Source organism: Triticum urartu, chromosome 4A (genome assembly GCF_056163025.1).
Source record: "Triticum urartu cultivar PI428250 chromosome 4A, HENAU_Tu73, whole genome shotgun sequence".
Lineage (NCBI taxonomy): Eukaryota > Viridiplantae > Streptophyta > Magnoliopsida > Poales > Poaceae > Triticum > Triticum urartu.
Genome location: NC_141876.1, coordinates 422,147,493 through 422,174,309, shown reverse-complemented (window position 1 = coordinate 422,174,309; position 26,817 = coordinate 422,147,493). Strand labels below are relative to the sequence as shown.

At 43.1% G+C, this 26,817-nt stretch overlaps 1 protein-coding gene across 1 annotated transcript; it reads right to left on the bottom strand.

Annotated features, from left to right (window-relative positions):
- Window positions 1-829: 829 nt before the first annotated feature.
- On the bottom strand, window positions 830-6,628 carry LOC125553898 (AP2-like ethylene-responsive transcription factor AIL7). Its single transcript, XM_048717548.2, has 8 exons — window positions 6,084-6,628; window positions 5,886-5,968; window positions 3,345-3,353; window positions 3,159-3,247; window positions 2,689-2,762; window positions 2,533-2,583; window positions 2,358-2,434; window positions 830-1,659 (listed from the first exon to the last, which is right to left on the bottom strand). Exons 1-8 carry the CDS (start codon window positions 6,392-6,394, stop codon window positions 1,217-1,219), a joined length of 1,137 nt encoding a protein of 378 aa, XP_048573505.1. The 5' UTR covers window positions 6,395-6,628; the 3' UTR covers window positions 830-1,216.
- Window positions 6,629-26,817: the final 20,189 nt, after the last annotated feature.

The window sequence follows — 26,817 nt, the reverse complement described above, 5'->3', positions numbered from 1 at the left end:
TCTTTGGAGGCAATCAACGGGAGATGATAGCACAAGCTGTATGTGGTCATTATTACTACATCATGCAGAAGTGAGAGAGTCTATGGTCTTTGGAGGTAATCAATGGGAGATGATAGTACATGCTACATATAGCCGATTTGAATGAAGGTCCAATAATAGAATAAATGTTTAGGCCTCTTTCGATTCATAGGATAGGATTATCGTAAGAATAGAAATTTTATAGGAAATGAGATGTCATGTATCCCAAATCCTATGAGTAGGAATAGGAAATGAGATGTCATTTGGTTGACACCAAAGGAATTTTTCCATTGAGTCTAGGCTCATTTTTATTTTCCTACGAAATATGAAGGATAGAAATCAATTCTATGTAGGAATAGGAATCAATTTCTATGAACCAAAGGGCTCTAAAGAAAAAAATTCTATAAGAATCCTATCCTGTAAAATTCCTATGAAATTTCTCCAAACCAAAGGAGATCTTAGGTTGCCGGTTATTTGTTTACTTTCTTGTTATTGATTAGCTACTTAAGATGTTATTCATACCTTCAGACTACTCGTTTAAAATAGAGGTGATCCTCCTTTTGGTAAGAAGAATGACGGAATACTGTGAAGGGAACAGAAGGTAAACAACATACAGTTTTGCTAAAGCATATCTAGATGTGTCATAAGTATTGCACATTTAAGACCTATGTCATTGATTTTACGTCAAGATTCGTATGGATATTTTTCTTTTCTTTTCTTTTTCTCTTTATACTTGATTCACTCACTTAGATGTGTAATAACTAGAGGATGTGCTCTAGACACACCCACATACATAACATCTGCCAACATGTACCACTTGTCCACTCCTTGTTCAAAAGAAGCCATCGACTAAAACTAGATAACTTAGCATGTCATTCTGAGGTGCGCCATAAACCTCTTCAAGGAACAGCAGCCCACATACCGCTGCTACCGTCCTTGGAGCTTCTTTCGCCCTGCTACCGCTATCACTTGCCAGGAGCAGCATCTACTCAAGTTCGCTAACTGTCTTAATAACCTTGACACATAGAAGAGGACAGCTGGAACCAAGCGGCACCAGCAACTATACCCTAGAGTATGTTCAGGTGGTGAGTTCCAAACCAGCAACGGCAAAATATCACCTCCGTCCCAGCTACCCAGCCAAAACATCGCTGCACTTGCTCGCATCTCCAAAAGCACAGGCCCTTTGAGAGCCCAGAGACTACACAGCCGAGTTGGCCAGCTGAAGGATGCCACCAGCCACTTCCACCTTGCTGTCAAGCTGCACCTTCTGCTCCACGTCGCCGAAGGGCCAGTAGAAGCTGGGCTCCCCAAAGCTGTAGCTCGAAAGCGGCAGAGCATGCAGGGGCTCAGAGGCCTGGAGCTGCAGAAGGCCGTGGAGGACGTAAGGTGGCACTTGCACGTCACTGCACGACTGCTGGGGAATCGGAGGAGCCGAGGACACGAAGGTAATCTCGCCTTGCGCTTCTGGTGCTGCTGCCGCTGTTGGCTTGTGGCTGCTCATCCGCCTCCCGTTGACCGGAAGGTCGCTGCAGGCGATCGCCTCCAGGTTGTACCGGCTGGGCTCGAAGTTGGTGACGGCATTGTCGCCCCTGAACTTCAGCGCTGCGATGTCGTACGCCTCCGCCGCTTCTTCTTCGGTTGCTGAAAAGAGCAATTTGGTTTAGTTCCAAATGAGCTGAGCCAATCAATCATTACAGTATGGTATGCATCACAGAAGAACAGAGCAGAAGAGCTTGCATGATGCAACACCATAATGACATTCAGAGCTATCTGTATAACTGCAACGAACTGTTGACGGTGAACATTTTTTTTAGCAATTTAAAGGAACTCATATCAATGCTAACGGTAGTATTAGATCTAAAGTTCATGTCTTAGCATGAGAGACACAACGGTCTCTTACTCTCTGTTCATGAAAACTGGTTAATAGGACCATTTTTTTTTTTGAAAAGGAGGAAAACCTCCGGCCTCAGCACCGATAGATGCATACGGCCATATTATTAAGAAGCACAAGAAGGTCTTAAGTTCCAATGCTGCTCATAGTCCGAGCAAATAGAAAAATATAAATAAGTCTGTAACGTGCCACACTCGGCGAAAACGCTCCACATCCGGCAATCAAGAATAGACCACGATGCCTAGACACCTAGCCTATTATTAAGTCGCCATCCAAATCGGCTGAAGATAGTCCGTGCTACCGTCTCCCAGCGGTTAATAGGACCATAGACCCCATGTATAAGCAATGCCCAGTCTGCACTACATTGTAGTACATGCAAGGCTACATTCCCTCGAGATCTCTTTGGAATGAAGAGAGATATCACAGTTAGTCAACTAGAGGCGCTTACCGAAAGTTCCCAGGTACAAGTCCTTGTTGCCTGCAACACGGCCAATTCTTGCCTGCCAGCGTCCATGTTGGTGGTGCCTGACAAAGCATATCACTATCAGGGACTAGGTCGAGCAGATTTTAACTGACGCGCAACATATTGATCAAACTGATGGATTCCTATAGTTGAAAATTACCTTGTGACACCTCTGTACACCGATGCACCCCTAGAGAAGCCACTGCTCTTCCTGCAGATTTACACCAGACAGTTTTCTTTTTAGGATCACCAAGCAGACAGTTGTAAGCACAAAACATGATGCCTGACATGAATGTGAGAAGTTATAAACACCAACCTCCTCAGTGAAGCTACAAGCTCGTGCCTGCTCATGTTTTGCATCTCCTCAAGCTCTCTGATGTAGTTTTCTTTCTGTAAAGCGAAGAAACTCAATGTTAGTTAAGCAAAAATTGCTGAGTTCAGAACCAGCATAATTATTATTTTTAAGGAAAAGGAACCATTTAGCACAACAGAATAAAACTGACACTCCCCGCAAAAAAAAAGGAATAAAACTGACACATAATTCCAATTGTTGACAATGGAATGTAAATACAATATATTGCACAAATAAACTTAGCAATATGAGGTGCATCTAAGAAAAAATATGCAAGTCGTCAACGGCACAAAAGACTTTGAATTTATGTCTTCCATCTTTACCATGACATGAGTTCAGAGAGGTGATAGGATAACATGGAAGTATTCAAAGCAAGGATAGAAGAAACACATACATCAATACCTATTAGAGAAGGAGGGAAGGATGACACTTACAGGGAAATTAGTAGTAGCATTGACACCCCAGTATTTCAGAGCAGCAAGATCATATGCCCTAGCAGCCCTATCTTCTTTTTCATAGCCACCTGCATAGTACCAAACATTGCTTTTAAGTTTCTACCAGATGTGATGCTTAAAAGACAGGACACACTAATATAAAAGGTAGGAGGTAACTGTTCATACCCAAGTAAACTGAATAATAGTCCCCGCATAGTCGCCAGATTAGCAAGCATAAAAATGGTAGACAATACAAGCCAAGTTAGTTCGAAGTGATAAGAGAAGAGAAAAAACAAATAAATGCATAGAGAAAACATGCATAACTATCATGTGATTCTTATAAAGAAAATAGATGCACCGCGCTTAATTCGCGCCTAACTGAGCAAAATATTCACTTAGTTATGATTGTGTTGCCTACCATGGACACGTCAAGACACCATTAATTAAAATCAAGTACCCATTGTGACCTGAAGTTGGTTACTTACAAATAGACAGCATGTTCCTGTATTACGTAGATGCTCGTTAACAACATTGACATGCAATCTAAGCTAAATTGAAACAGAGAAAAAAATACTCTTCTGAATTTATGCTTATAGTAGTAGTATCCAAGCTATGCTACCTTACAAAACTCAATGTTGGGGATATCGCTTATCGGGAACTTATCGGTCGACCCATGATAAGGGGTAAATCGGCCAGTTTATCGGCATATCGGCCGATTTATCCCCATATTGGCAGATTTATCGGCCGATTTATCTTATCGGTCTGACAGCGGTAAGCGATAAATCGGCCGATTTATCGGCATATCGGAAGATATCTTGAACAGTGATCTAGAGTAGTGGCTCCTCTAGACAACATAGGATGCAATGTGCACATTTCAACTCAGAGAATATTAATTTCCAAACATAATTTCCTAAATGCAACATAGTGCTCCTACTTGAACTGCATGCATGGGTTCCTGGTCTGGTAGACAAGAACATGAGTCATGCACCATGCACACACAGAAGTGGCAAGACCAAGAGATGATCTGTACATAGAATGAAGTAAGCAGAACATTTACGGGTGGCGGATAAGAGGATTTTGACAGCGAGTATGCAACATAAAAGAAGGTTGCTCAACGTATTGAAGTATCCACAATAACAATAATGAAAAGAGGGGGGAGTTAAGTTTAGCAATCTGCCAAATTCTTTCGAAAACACTAGAATGAAATAAAAAATCATAATTAGTAACATTTAAAACCATGAAATATGTTCACTTTGACTGGCAATATTTCCTGACCATGTGCGCCTGCACAATATTTATACATTTTAAATTAAATGATTGCAAGCCGAAGAAACATACTAACAAAAAAACGAGTCTGAAGATCATTATCCCAAAATGTACATTTAGTAAGAGTACCACCCTGGTTTGAAACTAAAGATTTCAGGAGTAACAGATTCATTACATTTGGTCTGATTCTCTAATTAGGCATCTGTAATTAGTTCAAGTTTGAACTAAATACTAGTGAGCACATAAACTGAAACTACTAGAACTCGTTCATTGGACCTATATAGCAGGCAACCTATTAGAACTACTACTTGTTATAGCAAATTACTGGCAGAAAGGAGCATATACCAAACGGTAAGCAGACCCCAGGCACTAATGTTTGATTAGCTTTCCTACCAAAAATGTAGTGATCGAACATAAGTGGCCTGGGCAGTTTGCAGGCTGCGTGCATGATGCAGAAGGCCAAATATGGGAAATGCACGGCCATGCGCCAAACATGTTTTGCTTGGACTGGAGTACATCAAAATTTATCTCTAGTGCAAATGTGAGTACAAACAAGCCTCGCGTATATATCTACTTGTACAACCGAGTGTAGGGCCACACACGTATATACAACAAAACTGTGCTGATCATCAACAAGGAGCGGGACAAAACTTTGGGTCGTTGCTGCCTGCTAGCTTAGCTGTGCCCTTGCTTGCTTGCTGGCGTCGCAAAAGTGGTCAGACGTGCATGCCATGCATGCCCATTTCAAAATTCGAAAACCCCTCGACCTCAAGAGGCTGGCAGATGAAAACAAAAAACAGATTGCTGGCAGATGAACGCAAACAGAAAAGAAGAAAGACTTGCAGCGGAAGAAGAAAGAAGCTGACCCACCCCACGCACGCATGAATGAACTCGCTGGAAACAGAAGACCCGGAAAAAGGCAAAAGGCTGCGTGCTCACTGTACTTGCAACTTGCAAGCTGGCATAAACTGCCGCCTGCCCACGCCAAGATTAATCGTATTGTTGTCCAGGGAAACAAATCTTTACCCCGGTTAATTGTTTCAGCTAGCGCGCTCTCTCTCTCTCTCTCCCAAAGACAATCGAAATCGTACTACTACTACTACTAGACATTGGTATTGCCCCGAGAAATACGAGAGGAAGAAGGAGAGAGAAAGAAGGCGGTCAAAGAGGTGGTGGTGGTGGGTCCGCAGCGAATCCGGGCGAGCGAGTAGTCTACCTCGCCATCATCATACACGGAGATGGCTGTCACCTCACGCACGCAGCACGCGACGTCTCTCTCTACCTCTCTTCACTCCCGAAACGGCGGCACGACATCCCATCGGGTCCTCCTTTTACCCCCCGTACGTACGCGAAAGATCCGAAGCCGCAAGCAAACCAAGATATAAATAATCGCCACCGTCGATGTTCAGATTAGCGGCGAGATTATGTGCTGGTTTAAGCCGGGGATCATGAGATGGTCACCTTGGCGTCCCTTGCGTTTCTGGCCCTCGCGGCGGCACGTGTTGTCCCACAGGTGCGCCTCGTACCGTTTGGTCCACCGGTGCCTGCGCTCGCATCGCACGTGTTAGTTAATACTAGTATGACTACTACTTTGGGGAGGGAGTGCTAATTAATCACACTCCTTAACCACACTTATCAGTTATCACTCGCTAAGCATACCTGGTCACCCCGCGGTAGCACGACGTCCTTTGGCCGGAGCTCGGCGTCAGTGGCAGCGCCGCGGCCAGCGCGGAGGAGCTCCCGGTGGTCTCCACGGGCGCCGCGACGGCCAGGTCCGTGGAGGCGTGGACGTCGTTGCGGGAGGACGCGAGGAGGAGGCGCCCCGGGTCGGCGCCGAGAGGAGGAGGAAGCGGAGGCGGGGCGGTGGCGAAGAAGTCGTCGGCGGAGAAGCCGTCGAAGGGGAAGAGTACCGCGTCGGACAGGTCCGTCACGGGAAGCGAGGCGGAGCCGTTCGTCGGCGGCGACATCATCACCCACCGATCACACACACACAACACAACCTGGGTCCTAGGGCTTTGAATGGGGTTTGACGTGAGGGGGAGCAAAAGGGGGCCGGGAAAGAGGGCGGCGCTGGCCAGGGACACGGAAGCGGGGGCGGAGGAAAGGAGGAGACGGGAGGCTCCGTCGTATTTATAGGGGAGGCGGGTGATAATGACGGGCGAGACGGTCGCGCACTTCTCCTCTCGTCTGGTCTTCTTCTTCTTCAACCAAAGTGCGGTGGGGACTACGGAATTGGAGTTGGAATGGAAGGGGAGGATGGGCGGTGGGGCAGCGCTGTGCTGTGCTGTTTTGTCCCTACTGCCTTTTGTTCGCGAGTTCCAGCACTGGTCTCCGCGCGGCGGTTTCCGTTTTAATATTTGAAAATCAGAGTTGGCAGCGTCGATGGTGGAATGCGAATGGATATGCATCAAAATTTCAGAAATGACCCATCGACGTAAGGGGATTCAAGAATGGGAGCGAGCCCCGTCCACGTGTGTTCTCTCTGTCTGACAGGAGAGGAAAAACAGTTGATCGTAGAAAAAAAGGGAAATGAAAACAGCCTACGTACCTTATAGCTTAAGAAATGGGAAATGGGGTAAAACATGCTGTTCGGTCAAACCTTTTCTCCGGCCAGACGTTTTTAAAAGTATAAGTTAAACTTGCTGGTAGGGATGGCAATAGGTAGGGTATGGGCGGGTACAACCGCCTTCTACCAAAATCCATACCCACGAAAAATTTCTGTACCCAGCCATTTCAATATTTATGGGCATAAATTGGCACCCAAGCCCATACCCATCGGGTATCTAGTGGATATAATATATAGCATTTAAAATTTTAAAATACAGAGAAATGGGTTTAAACTTCAAGTGATCATGGACGAGTAGTATATCACTAACACAGACTACTACGGTGGGTGGCCTCTTGAAGGCATCAAGGGAGTATGAGTGACGGTTAATAGAAAGCCGGTACAGTGGGAGGTCATGCTGGGAATGGGGAATAGCTGGATCGAGCGTTGGATAGGAGTCTGGTAGCGAAGAATCAAGATTTCATCTATTCAACGAGTCACATAGGATGCATGAGGAGTGGCGAGCCGGTGACTAAGGGCCTATGAGCTATGGCCAATTTAAGAAATCGAGACTTAGGGTGGGCCATAGGAGTTGGATGATGACCCCGCATGTCATAAGACTTATTTTTATTTATTAATTGTTTCTGGGTATTCATTGGGTTAACCATGGGTGCAATATCATACCCATATCTTATTTTGCGGGTATGGATACCCATTACCCATGGGTACAAAATCTCTTCAAGTCTTGCCCATACCCGTTGTTTTCGGATAGGGTACCCACGGGTACCCATACCCATGGGCAAAACTGACATCCCTACTTGCTGGAACACCATTGGAAAAATTATATCCATTCATAATTGTTACGTGTGCTATTTTGAATTTGTATGTTAGCCTCCATCGAAAACAGAGAATTAAAAATAATTTGTGTGATACCCGTTGAAAATCATAATTATTTTTTAATGTCTTAATTGTAGCAACATTCATTGGAGTTGGTAACATCGAGGTAACGTCAATCATGTAGTATAAGATTGGAATTAGATCATAACCATAGTCAAACTTCTTAGAATTGTAAGTTCCACAGTAAATTACCTCGAGGAAAATATCCGTGTGTAAGCATGAAGATTGCCATATGTGCCATTTCAGATCTATATGTAACCGATCCTTCAAGGAAGATGGGTAACACGTCACTTGACTGCTAGGATTATGGACCCTATGAAAACACGGAAACGCCATTGTATTCGACGGTGCAACACCCTCCCTATGCCGGGTCACCGAGACAGTACACCTTGAATGCACAAACTGGAAGCGTGCGGGACTCATCAAGGACGAACTTGACCATCTCTTAGTGGAGCTAGATAGGTGGATTAACATGAGAGTAGGATAGGGCTTGTAGAACCGGTAGTGGCCGGGTAGAGTAGTGCTTGCTTGTAATCACATGTAACACTACTCGCGGAGGGTTTATTTAACCCATTCCCTTCTTTACTAGATGATATGCACGCTCGTGCATATTCCAGAAAAAAAAGACATCACTACCACTGAAATCCCCTCCTCTTGTGTTCATGATTTTGAATTTTCTTGTATCACTGAAGTGGCTAGAATAGAGTAAATAAGACCGAGACGATTACAAGTGTGTAGAAGAAGACCTTCACGCTATTCTACTAACTAGCGAGGTAGAGGCACAGCGTGGTGGTCATGCATTGGCACATCTTGCAAATTATTCACTGAAATGCACCGATGATTTTCATCTATACAATTTTTTTGGTCACATTAGTCAGAACTCCATGGTCATTTTTGATGACAGTCTTGCCTTCTCCTCAAATGACTACAATAGAAGAAATCATATTCATCGGCAAGCCTGTTTTGAAGTTCACAGGTTGCCATATTATTATAAAACAAACCATATTTGAATATCATATATTAAGATTACTAATTTTGATAACATTATCAAGAGGAATTTCTTATAAAAGCATGCAAATTAAGGTTTTCTCACCGATCTACATCCAGAAACGTTGTACTATGATGGGTGTTGTCAAGATACTCAAAACCATCAAGTTGTTTTCTGCCTCATGTGCTTTATAAGTTATGTAATTGTTTTCAGATTTCATCTCTTGTAAAAGCTGGTTCAGTGCCATTTTAGGAATGCCATCTAATATATATGTGCAATGATTACTATGCAGAAATAATTTAAGATTATGTTAGTAAAAATGAGCATTGCTTCTAAAATTCTATTTATACCTGACAAACCACAGAAATGTTTTGTGGCCTATATTCTTATTAGAGAAAAGAACCACATGATGTTACTTAAAGAGGCAAAGATCTCAAGACTAATTGTACATGTTGGCTAGAAACCCCAATTATATGCATGTGTGTTGTGAAAAGTTAAGTGCTTGTGCAAATGAATGTTGTATACTGGCGGATTGTATTTGTATGTAAATTTCATTTCCCGGTCTAACAACAAAATAGAAAGAATATGTAGCCAAGAAAATCATAATTGAGGAAAGTGCCTCAGGCCCTGGAAGCATTGGAAGTGGTTACAGATAAGGAGCCGCCTCTGGCAATCTCAGTATTGGTTTGTGTAAGTAAACCGCTTGTGGTGGGATTCAACACAAGCAGTTATAGAAACTGCCTGCGTTATTCTGTGTATTAGCGACACAAGATTTGAGGCGAATCTCACAACCACCTCCACCCGATGTACGAAAACAGCCTGCAAAGCCCAGTTCTATAATAGTTCAAGTTTGTTGAAAGTAACTTGAGAGATCAGGATCTACAAGGTTAGGGTAACAATAAAATCAAATGGCAGAAGAATTATCGTGATTGGAAGAATGAAATCGTAATGTTATCTATGACAAAAAAGAATTGAATGAAAGGAGGAACATGTCCAAGATGGCATAGTAAAATAATTGCATCACTAGAAAGAGTGCATGAATCTGTGATGGGAAGAAGGGTGGCATGACCTTGCGATAGGACAAAATAGGAGGAAGTGGCCAATTGAGATTAGGGAGATGAAGAAGATTAATATAATTGAATGGACATAAAACCAATTGAGACAACGTGGCCAAAATATTGAATGGAAGAACGAAGATGACGCGAACGAGAAGTGCACTGAGGACGAAGAAGATAAACGATAACAATGGATGGAACATGATGAAAAAGAAGAACCAGTCTAAGAATGAAGAAGTAATTGAACACGACAGGAAGATGAAGCCTGTGTATAGGAACATGGATGTAGAAGAAGGGTTGGACAAAGTATTAGTATAAAATAAACATGTATGTTGTGTCCTATTGACAGGGTTCAGAATCTTCATCTCATTTTCAAGCAATTTCCCCTGAAACAAGTTTCTATACCATGACGCAGATCAACACTTTGTAGACGAATACTTAGGTGTGCCCGTGCGAATTTTCCAGTATCATGGCATAATCAAACTATGTCTATTACACACATCTATGTTTTTGATCCAAATGTAAGTGGTTGGAATGTACATCAAATCTTCTAACCAAGTGTACTAGACTGGCCCGTCTAACAATTACTGGCTCCCTCCAATTTGGGTAGAGTTGTCATTTTGATCATTAGGGTGGTACCTAAAATGTAAATCTGACAATTATTTCTTAATGAAAAAGCGTATTGTAAAAGTTGTTTTAGTGTCTGATTTTCGTGCATCCAGTTAAGATATTTCTGCACCTATTTGTGTTTATAGTTTCAAAAGAGTACCAAAATCATCACGAAGCACATATATTCTTGAACTAGTGTGAAGTACTAACGTATAATTACTAACTAAAAGTGGAACGATATATTTTGATAGTTTAACATTATTTGAGTGAATTTTAGTTTTTATTCCATGTTTTTGTTAGTTTATCACTAATTACCCCACATTTAGTTTTTATATATGAATTACACTATTTGCTCAAAAATTACTATCTTTTCCCTTTTAAATTACGAAAGTGATATGCTAGGTATATCCCATTGATCAAGAACGCTTTGCATGTCACATCCTGGTTTCCATCCTTCTGTTATTGTCGGGTCCAAATTGGTACGCCTCATTGTACTAGATCCACACCACACAACGGGTAATCTAGGGGACATGCTTCAACATGCTTGAGCTTGCCCTCCAAAACTGCAAATAATAAATGAACATCACTACATAGAGGCGCCACATTGATGCTTCACATACGGTGGCTCACTCTCACCTGTCTCTTGTATGGAACAATGACACATAAGCATGACATTAACAAAAGATTTGCTCAAATTTGAGGTTAATTTTTTATCTCCCAAACCGTTAACCCAGTTGAGGATTATCTTTCACTGTTATCTTTCTCGTGGCGGGGTCTTCGAAACTAGATCCCATGTTGACAGGTTTCGACAACTTCTTTTTTGACGGTACTTGCGAGATTAATATCAAATACTTGCCATGTTATTAGCCACTTAGTTGTGAGATCATATCAACTTAGTTGCCAGATTATTGAATGTTGGTATGCATGACTAAATGACTTACTTCATGGTACTTGTGTAGGTTCATACATCTTCTTACTTATTGCTAACACCTAAATACTTACCATCTAACTCTACATAACACTGCAATGTTTAAAAAATACAAAATTATTTATCAGGTAACTACACACAATCTTTGTGGGAATTGTTCCCTATTTTAGATGATAACTATGGTGACATAATCTAGAAACAAGTGAAGAATAAAAATAATCAACAAGACATGTGAACCTGAGATCTTGTTTCGAAGCCCACGTCAGAGCAGACCCATCATTGAAGACGGACCACTACTCCGATTAATGGGTTGTGAGATAAATCATTTTAAATATTCAAATGTAATGATGTCAAAATGATGTGTAAGATTGTTGTATGCATGCATGTGCTCTCTCTATATGGGAAAAATTGATTGATGTTGCATTGAGGGAGGGCGTGAACACAAGAATGCAAATTAGATTTCTTTTTCTAAATATAAATTTATTACTACTAGTATTGCTTCCTAGCCCATGTGAATCATCACATTAAACGCGTAGGCTAGAAATTGTTAGCCCTTCTCACCATCAATTGTGTCCGCACGGCCACGGCCATGCCCACAAAACCCCGGCATAAAGTGGAAGCCGGGAAACGGGGAGCATGTTGGGCTACCGCCGGAGGGAGGAGGTTGACATGGAGTAGAATCTGACAACAATAGAGGTAGGGAAAGATGGCTTGATCTAATGAGACATAGGTGGGTGACACAAGATCATACACAGATTCGGGCCCTTTGCGCGCGGTTGAGGTAAAAACCCTAGTCATGTCTTTCTGGAAGTTGTTCTTCCATAAGAATATGAAATTACAATGGTTGCAAACCATCAGCTCAAAACCCGGGGCAAGCTTATATAGAGTCTGTCATGCACCAGGGTTGGTCGTAAGTGCTAAAACGACGTATTGAATACCTGCAGTTTCATGTCCATTATGTGTGAAAATGAACACCTTAAACAGCTAGGAAAGTGGCCGGTAATGCTTGGCATTTATTACGTAGTGAAGCCTCATGCATAACTCCTCTCTAAATGCTCTTGGCCATTGGATTACTATGAAATCCGGTAGGTTACATCCTGATTGAGAAAGCTCTCGTCTGATGGGCAAATCGGCTAATGAAGATCCCCCGACTGGTAACCACTCGGACTAGGCCGCCAACATCAGCTGCTGGTGTTTAGCTAGTCCTTTGCGTTCATGGGGCTAGGCCTGCATGAACTCTTAGTTGGTCCTTATGTCATCATGGGCCTACCCGGTAGGGGATTCCCTTGTCAGAGGTCGCACTAGCAAGAGCGCCTAGGTAAGGAGGGAGCCATCGAGTCAGGGAGGTCAGGAGCGTCAGGCTACCTTTCACTGGTCACTAGAGTGCCAAACTATAGGATGGAGGATGCATCACCAATGCCATGTCTTCGTGGCCAATGGGAGACATCGATGCTACTGCTCCTCATTCGATAACAACGACAACCTTTTTTGACATATTTTAATTTGTTAATTGCAACAAAGAGACTACTTCACTCCATAGCTAGTTTTAGTTATAAAGTTGCAATCCATGATTTTTTTCTATTTTGTTGTAGATTTGCAATGAAGAGAAAGACTTTGCATGGGTGATTTACAAGCAGTCCATATATTCTCCATGTTGTTTTATACCCTTCGCCAATTGATGTTGTTCATGAACCTGCATCAATCGAGTGCTTGATACGTATCCAACGTATCTACTTTTTCAAACATGTTTGCTCTTTTTGACCTCTAATTTGCATGGTTTGAGTGAAACTAACATGTACTAACGTTGTTTTTCAACATACCTACCATTGTGTTGTTTTTGTGCAGAAATAAAAGTTCTCAAAATTGAACGGAAATTTTTGGATAATTATTTTGAAATATATGGAAAAATATCAGAATGAAGAAGTATCGCGGAAGAGCCACGAGGGCCCCACAAGAGCAGGGAGCGCGTCCACCCCCGGTCGCATGATAACCCACAAGCATAGGGGATCACAACAGTTTTCGAGGGTAGAGTATCCAACCCAAATTTATTGATTCAACACAAGGGGGCCAAAGAATATTTGCATGTATTAGCAGTTGAGTTGTCAATTCAACCACACCTGGAGACTAAATATCTACAGCAGAGTGATCAGTAGCACAGAAGTATGATAGTATGATAGTAATGGTAATAGTAGCAATAGTAACGGTAACAGTAGTAGTAGTTTCGTAGCAATTGTGACAGTAACAACAACAGTAGTAACTTAGCAAAGAAGAATATGTGAAAAGCTCGTAGGCATTGGATCGGTAATGGATAATTATGTTGGATAACATTCATCATGTAACTATTATAACCTAGGACGACATAGAACTAGCTCCAATTTATGTAATGTAGGCATGTATTCCGTATATAGTCATACGTTCTTGCGATAATAACCACTACAAAAAAATACACTTCCGTGATGATACGTGTTTGTCACAGTAGGTCACGTTTTATGTCATGCATGTACATCCATGACGGTTTTATGACAGAATCAATATAGTCATACCTGTGCTGTCGTAGAAGTGTTCCATGACATTACCAAAATTATCATCACGGAAGTGTCCACTTCCATGACGATAAATCGCGCGTCATAGAAGTGGTTTCGTCAAGGGTGACCGACACGTGGCATCCATCGTAATGGGTCGCCGTTAAGCTATCGGGTCCGGTTTTCGATTCGATAACCCGTTAATAGCCCAGACCAATGGGAATTTTCCATGTGTAACATTCTGATTGGCCGGAGGAAACACGTGTCAACTCGTCAGTGGGTCAGATAGGCTCCTATGATATGTCGACACGTGCGACGGCCCACCACTGGCCCATTTAGCTTACAAAGACTGGCTTGTTTGACTTGGTCAAAAGTTTGCGGGCTGGCCCATGAAAAGCCTGTTAACGGCCTCTTCGCAAATAGCCCATTTTACGACCCGGTAACTCATGGCCCATTAGGGCCTACCCGAAATCGGCCCAACAAAGTCATGTGGGCCGTCGAATATAACACCAGCCCATTTCACTTTCGGCCCATGTATGGCCCACGATGTCTTTCGGCCCATATGAGGCCTTTCGTATCTTTAGGCCCTTTAAAGGCCCATGGTGACTCTAGCCCATAATGAACAGTAAATTTCTTTGTACCCATTAACGACCCATGATTCACATGGGCCGTTTCTAGCCCGTGTTAGCTTTCAGCCTACTGATGGCCCTGATATGTCTCCAACGTATCTATAATTTTTGATTGTTCCATGCTATTATATTATCTGTTTTGGATGTTAATGGGCTTATTTATACACTTTTATATTATTTTTGGGACTAACCTACTAACCCAAGGCCTAGTGCAAATTGTTGTTTTTTTTGTCTATTTCAGTGTTCCGTAGAAAAGGAATACCAAACGGAATCCAAACAGAATGAAACCTTCGGGAGAGTTATTTTTAGAACAAACGTGATCCAGAGGACTTGGAGTGGACGTCAAGCAACCTACAAGGAGGCCACGAGACAGGGGGCGCGCCTACCTCCCCTGGGCGCACCCTCCACCCTCATGGGCCCCTCGTGGCTCCACCAACCTACTTCTTCCTCCTATATATGTCCACATACCCCGAAAACATCCAGGAGCACCACGAAACCCTATTTCCACCGCCACAACCTTCTGTACCCAAGAGATCCCATCTTGGGGCCTTTTCCGGAGCTCCGCCGGAGGGGGCATCGATCACAGAGGGCTTCTACATCAACACCATAGCCTCTTCGATGATGTGTGAGTAGTTTACCTCAGACCTTCGGGTCCATAGTTATTAGCTAGATGGCTTGTTCTCTCTCTTTGGATCTCAGTACAATGTTCTCCTCGATCTTCTTGGAGATCTATTCGATGTAACTCTTTTTGCGGTGTGTTTGTCGAGATCTGATGAATTGTGGGTTTATGATCAAGTCTATCTATGAACAATATTTGATTCTTCTCTGAAATCTTTTATGTATGATTGTATCTTTGCAAGTCTCTTCGAATTATCAGTTTGGTTTGGCCTACTAGATTGATCTTTCTTGCAATGGGAGAAGTGCTTAGTTTTGGGTTCAATCTTGCGGCGTCCTTTCCCAGTGACAGCAAGGGCAGCAAGGCACGTATTGTATTGTTGCCATCGAGCATAAAAAGATGGGGTTTATATCATATTGCTTGAGTTTATCCCTCTACATCATGTCATCTTGCCTAATGCATTACTCTGTTCTTATGAACTTAATACTCTAGATGCATGCTGGATAGCGGTCGATGTGTGGAGTAATAGTAGTAGATGCAGAATCGTTTCGGTCTACTTGTCGCGGACGTGATTCCTATATACATGATCATACCTAGATATTCTCATAATTATTCACTTTTCTATCTATTGCTCGACAGTAATTTGTTCACCCACCGTAATACTTATGCTATCTTGAGAGAAGCCACTAGTGAAACCTTGTTGGAAATATGCCCTAGAGGCAATAATAAAATGGTTATTATTGTATTTCCTTGTTCATGATAATTGTCTATTGTTCATGCTATAATTGTATTAACCGGAAACCGTAATACATGTGTGAATACATAGACCACAACATGTCCCTAGTAAGCCTCTAGTTGACTAGCTCGTTGATCAATAGATGGTCATGGTTTCCTGACCATGGACATTGGATGTCATTGATAACGGGATCACATCATCAGGAGAATGATGTGATGGACAAGACCCAATCCTAAGCCTAGCACAAGATCGTATAGTTCATCTGCTAAAGCTTTTCTAATGTCAAGTATCATTTCCTTAGACCATGAGATTGTGCAACTCCCGGATACCGTAGGAATGCTTTGGGTGCACCAAACGTCACAACGTAACTGGGTGGCTATAAAGGTGCACTGTGGGTATCTCCAAAAGTGTCTGTTGGGTTGGCACGAATCGAGACTGGGATTTGTCACTCCGTGTAAACGGAGAGGTATCTCTGGGCCCACTCGGTAGGACATCATCATAATGTGTACAATGTGACCAAGGAGTTGATCACGGGATGATGTGTTACGGAACGAGTAAAGAGACTTGCCGGTAACGAGATTGAACAAGGTATCGGGATACCGACGATCGAATCTCGGGCAAGTACTATACCGGTAGACAAAGGGAATTGTATACGGGATTGATTGAATCCTCGACATCATGGTTCATCCGAAGAGATCATCGTGGAGCATGTGGGAGCCAACATGGGTATCCAGATCCCGCTGTTGGTTATTGCCTGGAGAGTTGTCTCTGTCATGTCTACGTGTCTCCCGAACCCGTAGGGTCTACACACTTAAGGTTCGGTGACGCTAGAGTTGTAGAGATATTAGTATGCGGTTAACCGAAAGTTGTTCGGAGTCCCGGATGAGATCCCGAATGTCACGAGGAGTTCCGGAATGGTCCGGAGGTAAAGATATATCTATATATATATATATATATATATATAGGAAGTCCAGTTTCGGCCACCGGGAGAGTTTCGGGGTCACCGATATTGTACCGGGACCACCGGAAGGGTCCCGAGGGTCCACCGGGTGGGGCCACCTATCCCAGAGGGCCCCATGTGCTGAAGTGACGTGGGAACCAGCCCCTGGTGGGCTGGTGCGCCCCCCTTGGGCCTCCCTTGCGCCTAGGGTTGGAAACCCTAAAGGGGTGGGGGCGCCTCCACCTGGCTTGGGGGCCAACCCACCCCCTAGGCCGCCGCCCCTCCCATTAGATGGGATCTCTAGGGGCCGGCACCTCCCCAGGGCCCCTATATATAGTGGAAGGGAGGGAGGGCAGCAGCACCCTAAGCCCTGGCGCCTCCCTCCCTCCCGTGACACCTCTTCCTCCCCGCTTGCGCTTGGCGAAGCCCTGCCGGGATCCCACTACTTCCACCACCACGCCGTCGTGCTGCTGGATCTCCATCAACTTCTCCTTCCCCTTGATGGATCAAGAAGGAGGAGACATCTCCGCTCCGTACGTGTGTTGAACACGGAGGTGCCGTCCGTTCGGCGCTAGGATCATCGGTGATTTGGATCACGACGAGTACGACTCCATTAACCCCGTTGTCTTGAACGCTTCCGCTTAGCGATCTTCAAGGGTATGAAGATGCACTCCCTCTCCCTCGTTGCTAGATTACTCCATAGATTGATTTTGGTGATGCGTAGAAAATTTTAAATTTATGCTACGATCCCCAACAGTGGCATCATGAGCTAGGTCTATGCGTAGATTCTATGCACGAGTAGAACACAAAGTAGTTGTGGGAGATGATTTGTTCAATTTGCTTGCCGTTACTAGTCTTATCTTGATTCGGCGGCATTGTGGGATGAAGCGGCCCGGACCGACCTTACACGTACACTTATGTGAGACAGGTTCCACCGACTAACATGCACTTGATGCATAAGGTGGCTGGCGGGTGTCTGTCTCTCCCACTTTAGTCAGATCGGATTCGGTGAAAAGGGTCCTTATGAAGGGTAAATAGCAATTGGCATACCACCGTTGTGGTTTTGCGTAGGTAAGAAACGTTCTTGCTAGAAACCCATAGCAGCCACGTAAAACATGCAACAACAATTAGAGGACGTCTAACTTGTTTTTGCAGGGTATGCTATGTGATGTGATATGGCCAAAAGGATGTGATGAATGATATATGTGATGTATGAGATTGATCATGTTCTTGTAATAGGAATGACGACTTGCATGTCGATGAGTATCACAACTGGCAGGAGCCATAGGAGTTGTCTTAATTTATTTATGACCTGCGTGTCAATGAAAACGCCATGTAATTACTTTACTTTATTGCTAACCGTTAGCCATAGTAGTAGAAGTAATAGTTGGCGAAGCAACTTCATGAAGACACGATGATGGAGATCATGGTGTCATGCCGGTGACGATGGTGTTCATGCCACGCCTCGAAGATGGAGATCAAAGGCGCAAGATGATATTGGCCATATCATGTCACTTTATGATTTGCATGTGATGTTTGTCATGTTTTTACATCTTATTTGCTTAAAACGACGGTAGCATAAATAAGATGATCCCTCATTAAAATATCAAGAAAGTGTTCCCCCTAACTATGCACCATTGCTAAGGTCCGTTGTTCCGAAGCACCACGTGATGATCGGGTGTGATAGGTTCTAAAGTTCGCATACAATGGGTGTAAGCCAGATTTACACACGCAATACACTTAGGTTAACTTGACGAGCCTAGCATGTACAAACATGGCCTTGGAACACGGAAGGCCGAAAGGTCGAACATGAGTCGTATAGTGGATACGATCAACATGAAGATGTTCACTGATGATGACTAGTCCGTCTCACGTGATGATCAGACACGGCCTAGTTGACTCGGATCATGTATCACTTAGATGACTAGAGGGATGTCTATCTGAGTGGGAGTTCATTAAATAATTTGATTAGATGAACTTAATTATCATGAACATAGTCAAAAGGTCTTTGCAAATTATGTCGTAGCTCACGCTTGGTTCTACTGTTTTAGATATGTTCCTAGAGAAAATTTAGTTGAGAGTTGACAGTAGCAATTATGCGGACTGGGTCCGTGAACTGAGGATTGTCCTCATTGCTGCACAGAAGGGTTATGTCCTTAATGCACCACTCAGTGTGTTGAACCTCGAGCATCGTCTGTAGATGTTGGGAAACATCTGACATACACGTTTTGATGACTACATGATAGTTCAGTACGTAATACTAACAGTTTAGAATTGTGGCACCAAAGACGTTTTCGAAACATCGCAGAACATATGAGATGTTCCAAAGACTGAAATTTGAATTTCAGACTAGTGCCCACCTCAAGAGGTATGAGACCTCTGACAAGTTTCTTAAGCCTGCAAACTAAGGGAGAAAAAACTCAATCATTGAGCATGTGCTCAGATTGTCTGAGTACTGCAATCGCTTGAATCGAGTGGGAGTTAATCTTCCAGATGAGATAGTGATGGTTCTCCATAGTCACTACCACCAAGCTATTGGAGCTTCGTGATGAACTATAACATATCAGGGATAGAAATGATGATCCTTGAGCAACTCGCGATGTTTGACACCGCGATTGTAGAAATCACGTAGGAGCATCAATTGTTGATGGTTAAACCACTAGTTTCAAGAAGGGCAAGGGAAAGAAGGGTACTTCCTGAGACGGCAAATCAGTTGCTGCTCTAGTGAAGAAACCCAAGGTTGAACCAAACCCGAGACTAAGTGCTTCTATAATGAGGGGAACGGTCACTGAAGCAGAACTACCCTAGATGCTTGGTAGATGAGAAGGCTGGCAAGGTCGACAGAAGTATTTTGGATATACGTCATATTATTGTGTACTTTACTAGTACTCCTAGTAGCACCAGGGTAATAAATACTGGTTCGGTTGCTAAGCGTTAGTAACTCGAAATAAAAGGCTGCGGAGACTAGCTAAAGGTGAGATGACGATATGTGTTGGAAGTGTTTCCAAGGTTGATGTGATCAAACATCGCACGCTCCCTCTACCATCGGGATTGGTGTTAAACCGAAATAATTGTTATTTGGTGTTTGCGTTGGGCATAGACATGATTGGATTATGTTTATCACCACACGGTTATTCATTTAAGGAGAATAATGGTTACTCTGTTTATTTGAATAATACCTTCAATGGTCTTGCACCTAAAATGAATGGTTTATTGAATCTCGATCGTAGTGATACACATGTCCATGCCAAAAGATATAAGATAGTAATGATAGTACCACGTACTTGTGGCACTGCCATTTGAGTCATGTTGGTATAAAACGCATGAAGAAGCTCCATGTTGATGGATCTTCGGACTCACTCATTTTTGAAAAGATTGAGACATGCGAACCATGTCTATTGGTAGATATGCATGAAGAAACTCAATGCAGATGGATCATTTGGACTCACTTGATTTTGAATCACTTGAGACATGCAAATCATACCACATTGGCAAGATGACTGAAAGGCCTCGTTTTCAGTAAGATGGAACAAGAAAGCAACTTGTTGGAAGTAATACATTTTGATGTGTGCAGTCCAATGAGTGCTGAGGCACGCAGTGGATATCGTTATGTTCTTACTTCACAGATGATTTGAGTAGATGTTGAGTATATTTACTTGATGAAACACAAGTCTGAATTATTGAAAGGTTTAAGTAATTTCAGAGTGAAGTTGAAGATCATCGTGACAAGATGATAAAATGTCTATGATATGATCATAGAGATGGATATCTGAGTTACGAGTTTGGCACACAATTAAGACATTGTGGAAATTGTTTCACAACTAATACCACCTGGACCACCATAGTGTGATGGTGTGTCCGAACATCACAACTGCACCCTATTGGATATGGTGCATACCATGATGTCTCTTATCGAATTACCACTATCTTTTATGGGTTAGGCATTAGAGACAACCGCACTCACTTTAAATAGGGCACCACACAATTCCGTTGAGATGACACCGTATGAATTATGGTTTAGAGAAACCTAAGCTGTCGTTTCTTAAAAGTTTGGGGCTGCGATGCTTATGTGAAAAAGTTTCAGGCTGATAAGCTCGAACCCAAAGCGGATAAATGCATCTTCATAGAATACCCAAAAATAGTTGGGTATACCTCCTGTTTCAGGTCCGGAAGCAAAAATGGTTGTTTCTAGAAACGGGTCCTTTCTCGAGGAAAAGTTTCTCTCGAAAGAATTGAGTGGGAGGATGGTGGAGACTTGATGAGGTTATTGAACCGTCACTTCAACTAGTGTGTAGCAGGGCACATGAAGTTGTTCCTGTGGCACCTACACTAATTGAAGTGGAAGCTTATGATAGTGATCATGAAACTTCGGATCAAGTCACTACCAAACCTCATAGGTCGACAAGGATGCATACTACTTCAGAGTGGTACGTAATCCTGTCTTGGAAGTCATGTTGCTAGACAACAATGAACCTACGAGCTATGGAGAAGTGATGGTGGGCCCAGATTCCGAAGAATGGCTCAAGGCCATAAAATCTGAGAGAGGATCCATGTATAAAATAAAGTATAGACTTTGAAAGAACCACTTGATGGTCGTAAGGCTGTTGGGTGTGGATGGATTTTAAAAGGAAGATAGACAATGATGGTAAGTGTCACCATTAAGAAAGCTCGACTTGTCGTTAAGATGTTTGCCGACAAGTTCAAGGAGTTGACTATGATGAGACTTTCTCACTCGTAGCGATGCTAAGAGTTTGTTGGAATTATGTTAGCAGTTACTGCATTATTTATGAAATCTTGCAGATAGGATGTAAAAAACATTGTTTCCTCGACATTTTTCTTGAGGAAAGGTTGTATGTGATACAACCAGAAGGTTTTGTCAATCCTGAAAGATGTTGACAAGTATGCAAAGCTCCAGCAATCCTTCTAAGGACTGGAGTAAGCATCTCGGAGTTGGAATGTACGCTTTGATGAGATGATCAAAGATTTTGGGTTTATACAAAGTTTATGAGAAACTTGTATTTCAAAGAAGTGAGTGGGAGCACTATAGAATTTTTGATGAGTATATGTTGTTAACATATTGTTGATCAGAAATGATGTAGAATTTCTAGAAAGCATGAAGGGTTATTTGAAAAGTGTTTTTCAATGGAAAAACCTAGATTAAGCTACTTGAACATTGAGCATCAAGATCTATAAGGATAGATCAAAAACGCTTAATAGTACTTTCAAATGAATACATACCGTGACAAGATTTTGAAGGAGTTCAAAATAGATCAGCAAAGAAGGAGTTCTTAGCTGTGTTACAAGGTGTGAATATTGAGTAAGACTCAAGACCTGACCACGGCAGAAGAGAGAGAAAGGACGAAGGTCGTCCCCTATGCTTTAGACGTAGGCTCTATAGTATGCTATGCTGTGTACCGCACCTGAAGTGTGCCTTGCCATGAGTCAGTCAAGGGGAACAAGAGTGATCCAAGAATGGATCACACGACAGCGGTCGAACTTATCCTTAGTAACTAGTGGACTAAGAAATTTTCTCGATTATGGAGGTGGTAAAAGAGTTCGTCGTAAAGGGTTACATCGATGCAAACTTTGACACTAATCCGGATGACTCTGAGTAGTAAACCGGATTCGTATAGTAGATCAGTTATTTGGAATAGCTCCAAGTAGCGCGTGGTAGCTGCATCTACAAGATGACATAGAGATTTGTAAAGCACACATTGATATGAAAGGTTTAGACTCATTGACTAATAAACCTCTCTCACAATCAAGATATGAACAAACCCCATGGGTGTTGGATTCATTGCAATCACATAGTGATGTGAACTAGATTATTGACTCTAGTGCAAGTGGGAGACTGTTGGAAATATGCCATAGAGGCAATAATAAAATGGTTATTATTGTATTTCCTTGTTCATGATAATTGTCTATTGTTCATGCTATAATTGTATTAACCGGAAACCATAATACATGTGTGAATACATAGACCACAACATGTCCCTAGTAAGCCTCTAGTTGACTAGCTCGTTGATCAATAGATGGTCATGGTTTCCTAACCATGGACATTGGATGTCATTGATAACGGGATCACATCATCAGGAGAATGATGTGATGGACAAGACCCAATCCTAAGCCTAGCACAAGATCATATAGTTCGTCTGCTAAAGCTTTTCTAATGTTAAGTATCATTTCCTTAGACCATGAGATTGTGCAACTCCCGGATACCACAGGAATGCTTTGGGTGCACCAAACGTCACAACGTAACTGGGTGGCTATAAAGGTGCACTACGGGTATCTCCGAAAGTGTTTTTTGGGTTGGCACGAATCAAGACTGGGATTTGTCACTCCGTGTAAACGAAGAGGTATCTCTGGGCCCACTCGGTAGGACATCATCATAACATGCACAATGTGACCAAGGAGTTGATCACGGGATGATATGTTACGGAACGAGTAAAGAGACTTGCTAGTAACGAGATTGAACAAGGTATCGGGATACCGACGATCGAATCTCGGGCAAGTACTATACCGGTAGACAAAGGGAATTGTATACGGGATTGATTGAATCCTCGACATCGTGGTTCATCCGATGAGATCATCGTGGAGCATGTGGGAGCCAACATGGGTATCCAGATCCCGCTGTTGGTTATTGGACGGAGTGAAGGAAATATGCCCTAGAGGCAATACTAAAGTTATTATTTATTTCCTTATATCATGATAAATGTTTATTATTCATGCTAGAATTGTATTAACCGGAAACATAATACATGTGTGAATACATAGACAAACAGAGTGTCACTAGTATGCCTCTACTTGACTAGCTCATTAATCAAAGATGGTTATGTTTCCTAACCATGGACAAAGAGTTTTCATTTGATTAACAGGATCACATCATTAGTTGAATGATCTGATTGACATGACCCATTCCATTAGCTTAGCACCCGATCGTTTAGTATGTTGCTATTGCTTTCTTCATGACTTATACATGTTCCTATGACTATGAGATTATGCAACTCCCGTTTGCCGGAGGAACACATTGTGTGCTACCAAACGTCACAACGTAAATGGGTGATTATAAAGGTACTCTACAGGTGTCTCCAAAGGCACATGTTGGGTTGGCGTATTTCGAGATTAGGATTTGTCACTCCGATTGTCGGAGAGGTATCTCTGGGCCCTCTCGGTAATGCACATCACATAAGCCTTGCAAGCATTGCAACTAATGAGTTAGTTGCGAGATGATGTATTACGGAATGAGTAAAGAGACTTGCCGTTAACGAGATTGAACTAGGTATTGAGATACTGATGATCGAATCTCGGGCAAGTAACATACCGATGACAAAGGGAACAACGTATGTTGTTATGCGGTCTGACCGGTAAAGATCTTCGTAGAATATGTAGGAGCCAATATGAGCATCCAGGTTCCTCTATTGGTTATTGACCGGAGACGTGTCTCGGTCATGTCTACATTATTCTCGAACCCGTAGGGTCCGCACGCTTAAGGTTTCGATGACAGTTATATTATGAGTTTTGATGTACCGAAGTTAGTTCAGAGTCCCGGATGTGATCACGGACATGACGAGGAGTCTCGAAATGGTCGAGACATAAAGATTGATATATTGGACGGCTATATTCGGACACCGGAAGTGTTCCGGGGAAGTTTCGGATAAAACTAGAGCACCGGGGGGTTACCGGAACCCCCCGGGGGGTTAATGGGCCTCATGGGCCTAAAGTGGAGAAGAGGAGGGGCTGCCAGGGCAGGCCGCGCGCCCCCTCTCCCCCTAGTCCGAATTGGACAAGGAGGGAGGGGCGGCGCCCCCCTCTCCTCTCTCCCTTCCTTCCCCCTCTCCTAATTGGACAAGGAAAGGGAGGGGAGTCCTACTCCCGGTAGGAGTAGGACTCCTCCTGCGTGCCTCCTCCTAGGGCCGGCCGCACCCCCCCTTGGATCCTTTATATACGGAGGCAAGAGGCACCCCATGGACACAAGTTGATCCACGTGATCATATTCTTAGCCGTGTGCGGTGCCCCCTTCCACCATAGTCCTCGATAATATTGTAGTGATGCTTAGGCGAAGCCCTGCGACAGTAGAACATCAAGATCGTCACCATGCCGTCGTGCTGACGGAACTCTTCCCCGACACTTTGCTGGATCAGAGTCCGGGGATCGTCATCGAGCTGAACGTGTGCTAGAACTCGGAGGTGCCGTAGTTTCGGTGCTTGATCGGTCGGGCCATGGAGACATACGACTACATCAACTAAGTTAACGCTTCCGTTGTCGATCTACAAGGGTACGTAGATCACACTCTCCCCCTCTCGTTGCTATGCATCACCATGATCTTGCGTGTGCGTAGGAATTTTTTTGAAATTACTACGAAACCCAATAGTGGCATCCGAGCCTAGGTTTTATATGTTGATGTTATATGCATGAGTAGAACTCAAGTGAGTTGTGGGCGATATAAGTCATACTTCTTACCAGCATGTCATACTTTGGTTCGGCGGTATTGTTGGACGAAGCGGCCCGGACCGACATTACGCGTACGCTTACGCGAGACCGGTTCTTCCGACGTGCTTTGCACATAGGTGGCTTGCGGGTGACAGTTTCTCCAACTTTAGTTGAACCGAGTGTGGCTATGCTCGGTCCTTGCGAAGGTTAAAACAACACCAACTTGACAAACTATCGTTGTGGTTTTGATGCGTAGGTAAGATTGGTTCTTGCTTAAGCCCGTAGCAGCCACGTAAAACTTGCAACAACAAAGTAGAGGACGTTTAACTTGTTTTTGCAGGGCATGTTGTGATGTGATATGGTCAAGACATGATGCTAAATTTTATTGTATGAGATGATCATGTTTTGTAACCGAGTTATCGGCAACTGGCAGGAGCCATATGGTTGTCGCTTTATTGTATGCAATGCAATCGCGCTGTAATGCTTTACTTTATCACTAAGCAGTAGCGATAGTTATGGAAGCATAAGATTGGCGAGACGACAACGATGCTATGATGGAGATCAAGGTGTCGCGCCAGTGACGATGGTGATCACGACGGTGCTTCGGAGATGGAGATCACAAGCACAAAATGATGATGGCCATATCATATCACTTATATTGATTGCATGTGATGTTTATCTTTTATGCATCTTATCTTGCTTTGATTGACGGTAGCATTATAAGATGATCTCTCACTAATTATCAAGAAGTGTTCTCCCTGAGTATGCACCGTTGCGAAAGTTCTTCGTGCTGAGACACCACGTGATGATCGGGTGTGATAGGCTCTACGTTCAAATACAATGGGTGCAAAACAGTTGCACACGCGGAATACTCAGGTTATACTTGACGAGCCAAGCATATACAGATATGGCCTCGGAACACAGAGACCGAAAGGTCGAGCGTGAATCATATAGTAGATATGATCAACATAGTGATGTTCACCAATGAAACTACTCCATCTCACGTGATGATCGGACATGGTTTAGTTGATTTGGATCACGTAATCACTTAGAGGATTAGAGGGATGTCTATCTAAGTGGGAGTTCTTTAAGTAAATTATTTGAACCTAAATTTATCATGAAACTTAGTACCTGATAGTATCTTGCTTGTTTATGCTTGATTGTAGATAGATGGCCCGTGCTGTTGTTCTGTTGAATTTTAATGCGTTCCTTGAGAAAGCAAAGTTGAAAGATGATGGTAGCAATTACACGGACTGGGTCCGTAACTTGAGGATTATCCTCATTGCTGCACAGAAGAATTACGTCCTGGAAGCACCGCTGGGTGCCAGGCCTGCTGCTGGAGCAACACCAGATGTTATGAACGTCTGGCAGAGCAAAGCTGATGACTACTCGATAGTTCAGTGTGCCATGCTTTACGGCTTAGAATCGGGACTTCAACGACGTTTTGAACGTCATGGAGCATATGAGATGTTCCAGGAGTTGAAGTTAATATTTCAAG

Excerpts from the sequence above, each read along its gene's own strand:
- LOC125553898 (XM_048717548.2), bottom strand. The coding sequence starts at position 6,394 with ATGATGTCGCCGCCGACGAACGGCTCCGCCTCGCTTCCCGTGACGGAC. Across the intron at positions 2,763-3,158 it reads ATGCTACTACTAATTTCCCT|AAAGAAAACTACATCAGAGA; the intron begins GTAAGTGTCATC and ends TTCGCTTTACAG. Across the intron at positions 1,660-2,357 it reads CTTGTACCTGGGAACTTTCG|CAACCGAAGAAGAAGCGGCG; the intron begins GTAAGCGCCTCT and ends TGCTCTTTTCAG.